Source organism: Corvus hawaiiensis, chromosome 34 (genome assembly GCF_020740725.1).
Source record: "Corvus hawaiiensis isolate bCorHaw1 chromosome 34, bCorHaw1.pri.cur, whole genome shotgun sequence".
Classification (NCBI taxonomy): Eukaryota; Metazoa; Chordata; class Aves; order Passeriformes; family Corvidae; genus Corvus; species Corvus hawaiiensis.
The window spans coordinates 67,526-73,825 of NC_063246.1; the positions used below are offsets into that span (position 1 = coordinate 67,526).

The window sequence follows — 6,300 nt, forward strand, 5'->3', positions numbered from 1 at the left end:
CAGCCCGGGTGGATGCTGCTCCCGCTGCTGGAGCTGCTTTTCCACCACGGAAGAGGCGGATTTGGAGGATGAGCAGCGTTCGGAGCCGGCTGCAGGGAGTGCCGGGCTCGGCCCTGCCACGACACCACCACACACGATCACTGGCACCGACCTGACCGGGCCCTTGTTTTGGGTGAGAAAAGCTGGTTTTGAGGGGCGATGCTGAGTGCGAGCGAGAGCTGGGGCGGTGTGTGCCATGCCAGGGGTCGTGGGTGCCATTGTCACCACCGTGACCGTTTCCACAGGCGCTTCCTGTCTCCTCATCTCTTCGCAGGGACGGGTCACAGCCCAGTCCTGGCTGTGCCATGGGAGGGAGGGCCAAGGCTCATTAAGCACCGCAGTAATTAACCAGACAGGAGGGTCTGATGCTTCTCCCCTCCTTTCCAGGGTGGCCACACGCCCCTGGGCCTGGCCCCAAGCTCCCGGCCGTGGCCGTAGCGATGGCAGCGTCCGCGGGTGACCATGGCACCGATCGGCGCTGGTGAGACAGAACTGGCAAAGGCACGTCCTGGGCATAATGGCCTTAATTAACGAGCACCAAGAGGCAGGAAGGCACTGCAGGCCGTTTGGGAACAAACAAGGCAGTCTGGGGCCAAATTAGCCCTGGGCAGGTTAAATGAGAGGAGAGGAGGAAGAGCTGGGGGTTAAAGCCCCTGTGTTACCCCTGGGTGCCCCCGTTTGCAGCAGCCCCTCCCCGGGAGCTCCGGTCGGCGCGGGCAGAGCCAGGCAGGGCACGGGCAGCACCGGGGAGTCCGGAAGGTTCCGCGCCACATTCTGAGGGGACCCGAGTGCAGAGAAAGAACCGGGGGCGGAGCCAGCGCCGTTTGTTAAAAATTTTGAGTTTATTTTACCGGAAAGTGGGGTTGGGGGACTCTAAATCACTGGGGGGGTTCCACCCCCGCCGGCGCGGCGCGGCGGCCTCCGGTCAGCTACGGCGTTGGGCTAAAAACCTACCACTGGATTATCCACCCTCTTAAAAAAATAAAGGAAAAAAAGGCAAAACGACGACTCGGGAAGAGCTCCGGGGGAGCGAGGGGGCGGCGAAGCAAAGCAAAGCTGGCGCTGGGGGACGGCTGCGGCTGCGCGCTCACACCTGAGCCCGGGGCGGGGACCCAAAACTACCTGGAAAAGCAAAATCCTGCCCAGGGGGGCGGGGGAAGCTGGGGGAGGGGCTGAGCTAATCCTGCCCGGGCTGGGGACGAGCCGCGCGTCCGTAAGGAACGGGCCCGGGAGCGGCACGCGGCGGCGGTGGCACCCGGCGCGGCCCGAGACGCGCGGCGCCGAGTCGGCGTGCGACGGGACCCCCGACGTCCAGCCGCACAAATCTTACCTGTAAGAGAAAAGAGGAGTTGGCGCAGGTGCCCCCGGGGCCGATCCGGAACCGTGCCGAGCCCCGGCGCCCCGGGGAGCTGCGGCTTCCTGGCAGCAACAGAGTCCTGACGTGGAGCAGCGGCGGGGCTCCGGCCCACCGGGACCCTCGGCCCGCCGGGACCTGGGCGCAGCCCGTGCAGGCAGGAGCTGCCCCGGGGCCGGGGGCTCTGCGGGAACCCCCCACCCCCGCGGGGACTGTGCCGGGACAGTGCCCGGCCCAGCGGGAACCTGAGTTACAGCCGTGAGAGTGACGCCAGCACTGCCGCGCTCACCACGGCACCTCCTCGCCACGGCCGGGCTTTAACGCCCGCGGGGCCTGTCTGCGTTACCGTGACCCGTCACCCGCCTCGAGCTCGACCGGCACAACCGGGACCACCGGCAGCGGGGCCCCCCCGCGGCGCCAAGAGCTGCCAACGCGCTCACCTCCGGCTCAAAAGGCGGAGTATCGCGCCCGGTCCGCGTACGGGTCCCGCCCGAAGCGCTGCATGTCGTAGAGGGACGCCCGGGCCACCGAGGAGACGGGCGACAGCTGCCCACGCTCGTACGTGTACGCCTCTCCGACGGTGCTGGCCGCGGCGGCCGTGCGGCGCAGGGGGCTCCTGTCCCGGGTGTAATACGTGGAGGACGCGGCGGCGGCCGCGGCGGTGGCGGCGGCGGCGGCGACGGCGGCCGCCGCGCCCGGGGTGGGCAGCAGCGCTCGGTCGTACGCGTCTAAGGTGGTGGGGATGCGGCCGGCCATGGCCGTGGTGGCGGCCATGGCCGAGGACTGGACCTGGGAGTACTGGGCGTACTGGGAGTACTGGGCCATGGTCTGCTCCGCGTAGGCGTCGTACGCCGAGGCCGTGGCGTAGGAGCGGACGCTGGTAGCGCTTGTAGTAGTCGGCCATCCCGCCGTAGGCCTCATCGTAATACACGGTCTCCCCATAGCCCGCGGTGTAGGGAGTGCGCACGGCTCCGTACTGCTCGTTATAGGCCTCGGCAAAGTCCGCCACTTGCCCCGGGCGATCGACCGGGCACTCCTTAGACCAGTGCCCCTCCTTCCCGCAGCGGTAGCAGCCGCTCTTGTCTCCCATCCCGGGCGCCGTCCGCAGCCGGCTGGTGGACAGCTGCACGCGCATCCGCTTGCCTTGGGGAGAGACGCGAGAGGCAGGGTCAGTGCGGCCGTGCCGGGGCACCGGCGGGATGGGACGGGACCGGCCGCTGCCCCCCCAGCCCTCCGCAGCCACCGGCGCGGGAGGAGCCGCCGCGGGACCGAGCGTGAGCCGCCAGATGGACACTGGACAGCGGCCGACCGGGGCGGTGCTGCCATGGCCGTGCGCGGCCACGCCGGCCAGTCCGGCAAAGCCCCGGCAGCCTGGGCTCGGACCCAGCACTGCTGGCCCCGTGTGACGGCAAAGCTTCGCGCCGGAAAACACCGGAGCGGCGGCAAGAGGGATGCGACACCGGGAAGCGCCCCAGAGCGAACAGGGCCTGGCCTGAGCGCGGCACGAGGCAAAGCCAAGCGCGGACGCGGCCGGGACAGCTCTGGGTGCAGCTGTGCCGGCCCAGCTGGGTCGGTGTTTTTGGGGAAGGCCCGGAACGGGGGCGGCAGGACGTGTGGAGCCCCGGCAGCACCGGGAACGCCCGGCCCGGCCCCGCCGCCACGCGGGTGAAGCGCCGGACGCCGCCCTGAGCACCCGGCCGGGAGACGCGCTCGCCATCACCGCCGCCAGCGCCGCGGCTCGAGTCCGGCCGCTCGGCCCCGTCGAGCGCCCCGAGCGACGCCGGGCCGCGGGGTCGGGCGCCTCCGTCACCCTCTTACCAGGCTGGGCAAGGCTACAAGGGCGGGCGGCAGCCTGGCGTCACCCGCTGCTCCGGCCCGGCACAGGACGTCGCCGTCGGGGTCCTCCTGCGGGGCGGCCGTGCTGGTTAATCAGAGATGGGTCAGTCCCGTCCTCCCCGGCCCAGAGCCCCCGAGCCCTCGCCCTCGCTCCGGCCGCACCGCGCGGGCGGCCCTGGGAGCTGCGGCGGGGCGGGCACCAACCGACACCAACCCCAGAGCCCCGAGGGCGCTTCACGGCCCCGCAGAGCCGGCCGTGGTCACATCCAGGACCGACCCCGGAGCCGGGGCCGGCGGGAGCGTCTGCCGGGAACCCCAGAGCCCTCCCGCTGCCCAGCCCCGCGCCTCACCTTGGAACTCGGTGTTGTCCAGCCCCCGGATGGCCTCCACGGCGTCCTCGGCCCGCTCCATGTGCACGAAGGCGTAGTCCTTGACGATGTCGCACTCGATGACGGGGCCGTACTCCTCGAACTTGGCGCGCAGCTCCAGGTTGGTGCAGGCGGGGCTGATGTTGCCCACGTGCAGCTTGGTGGAGGCCTTGCTCTTGTTCTTGCTGGCCTCCACGTTGATGCAGACGCCGTGCAGCTTGTGGTGGTGCAGGTTGCGGATGGCGTCCTCGGCCGCCGTCTTGTCCTCGATGTGCACGAAGCCGTAGTTCTTGATGATGTCGCACTCCAGCACCTTCCCGTACTGCTCGAACAGCGAGCGGATCTCCTGCTCCGTCGCCTCCCGCGGCAGGTTCCCGATGAACAGCTTCACCATCGCGACCCGCCTGCACCGGACAGCGCCGTGGTGAGCCCCAAACGGCCCCGAAAGCCCCCGAGAAACAGCCCGGACCTCTGTGGGTGTGCCCAGGGCTGTGCCCACAAACACCCTAAATCTTCCTCAAACACCTCCAAAGCTCTGTGTTACATGGGGCCGTGCCTCCCAAAACCCCAAATAAACACCCCCAATCTCAGCGTTTGTCCCCAGGGCTGTGCTCCCTAATCCTCCCTGGATAAACACTCCAAGCCTCCGTGTGTGTGCGTGGGGCTGTGCCTCCAAACGCCCCAAATCCTCCTCAAATAAACACCCCAAAACTCTGCCCCCTCTCCTCCGGGTCTGTGTCCACAAACACCCTAAATCCTCCTCAAACACCCCAAACCTGTGCGTTTGTGTGCCCAGGGCTGTGCCCCCAAATCTCTGTGTCCATCACTGAGGCTGCAGCCCCAAACACCCCAAATCTCCTCAAATTAACACCCCAAAACTCTTCCCCTGCTCATTCGGGACACAGCCCCAAACACCCCAAATCCTCCCAGAAATCCTGAACCTCACTGCGGCTCCCAGGGCTGAGGCACCCTCACAGGGCACAGCCCCAAAACACCCCAAATCCCCCCAGAAATCCTGAACCTCACTGCGGCTCTCAGGGCTGAGGCACCCTCACAGGGCACAGCCCCAAACACCCCAAATCCACCCCCAAATTTTGCTTCTGCTCCTTCAGGGCAGAGCACCAAACACCCCGACCCTCCCACCAAACACCCCCGCCGTGCCCCCTCCCACACTGTGCCCGCAAACACCCCCAAAAAGCACCTCAAACCTCTGACAGCGCCAAAAACCCCCTCAAACCTCTGACAGCCCCAAAAACCACCTCAAACCTCTGACACTCCTTTTCCTGCAGGGCAGAGCCCCCAAAACTCCGCGCCCCCCAGCAGGGCAGAGCCACGCCCCCCGCCCCCCCCAGCAGGGCAGAGCCACGCCCCGAACCCCAAAACCCCGCAGGGCTGAGATCCCCCCAAACCTCTCCGTCCCCCACCCGGCCCTGAGACCCCCCCTCATGCCTGAGACCCCTCAGATCTGAGACCCCCCCCCCCCCAAACCCCTCCGCTCCGCAGGCCCGAGACCTCCCCCAAACCCTCCCGGATCGCATCGCCCGAGGCCTCCCGGCGCCTCGGCGGGGTCGTGGCCGGGCCTGACCCGTGTGTCCCCCCGGTCCCGGTCCCGGTCCCGGCCCCCGGTCCCGAGCCCCCCCCGCCCCCACCTGCCCCGTCCGCCGCGCGCTGCTCACAAAATGGCGGCGGCGTCTCCCGGCCCCCGCCCCGCCTCCCACGCGCTCATTGGCCGCTGGCGCTGTCCGTCAAACGCAGTAGTGTGACGTCATCTATTCGCCAGATGAGCCCGCCCACGGGGCGGCTGCAGCCAATCACGGGCGGGGGAGGGCGGGGCGAGAGGAGGAGCGGTCCATGAGGCTGCGGGGGGGGGGGGGGGGCGGCCCATTGATGGCGGGGAGGGGGCGTCGAGCGCTGGAGGCCGTACTGGGAGCACTGGGAGCGTTGGGGTTCGCACTGGGGCCGTACTTGTAGCGCCGGGGCCTGTACTGGGGTCACTGGGGGTATTGGGAACACTGGGAGCGCTGGGGGTACTGCGAGCATTGGGGTCCATACTGGGAGCACTGGGTGCCCTGCGCCGTCCATTGCCGAACCCTTCCCGGCCTGAAACCGGCCCATCCCTGTCCCCATTCCATCCCATTCCTATCCCATCCCATCCCATCCCATCCACATCCCATCCCTATCCCATCCCATCCCATCCCATCCCATCCCATCCCATCCCATCCATCCCATCCCATCCCATCCTCCCATCCCATCCCATCCCCATCCCATTCCATCCATCATCCCATCCCATCCCATCCATCCCATCCCATCCCATCCCATCCCATCCATCCATCCCATCCCATCCCATCCCATCCCATTCCATCCCATCCCATCCCCATCCCATCCCATCCCATCCCATCCATTCCCATCCCATCCCATCCTCCCATCCCATCCCATCCCATCCCATTCCATCCCATCCCATCCCATCCCATCCATCCCATTCCCATCCCATCCCATCCCATCCCATCCCATCCCATCCATTCCCATTTCCATCCCATCCCACTCCATTCTCCTCTCAATCCCACCCCAATCCCACCCTCATGTGAATCCCATCCTCATCCCATCGCCGCCTCCGCCTCCATCCCAACTCCCATTTGCATCCCCAAACCCATCCCTATTCAAACCCCACCCCCTCCCAGTCCCTCCCAGTCCCTCCCAGTCCCC

General features: G+C 67.7%; 1 protein-coding gene across 1 annotated transcript; it reads right to left on the bottom strand.

Moving 5' to 3' along the window:
- Positions 1-862: 862 nt before the first annotated feature.
- LOC125318987 (RNA-binding protein 4B-like) lies at positions 863-5,336 on the bottom strand. The gene is given in 5 exon segments (XM_048289952.1): positions 863-1,369; positions 1,834-2,269; positions 2,271-2,536; positions 3,580-4,001; positions 5,274-5,336. Coding segments are annotated over 4 exon segments (1,167 nt in total). The 5' UTR covers positions 5,324-5,336; the 3' UTR covers positions 863-1,369; positions 1,834-1,840.
- Positions 5,337-6,300: the final 964 nt, after the last annotated feature.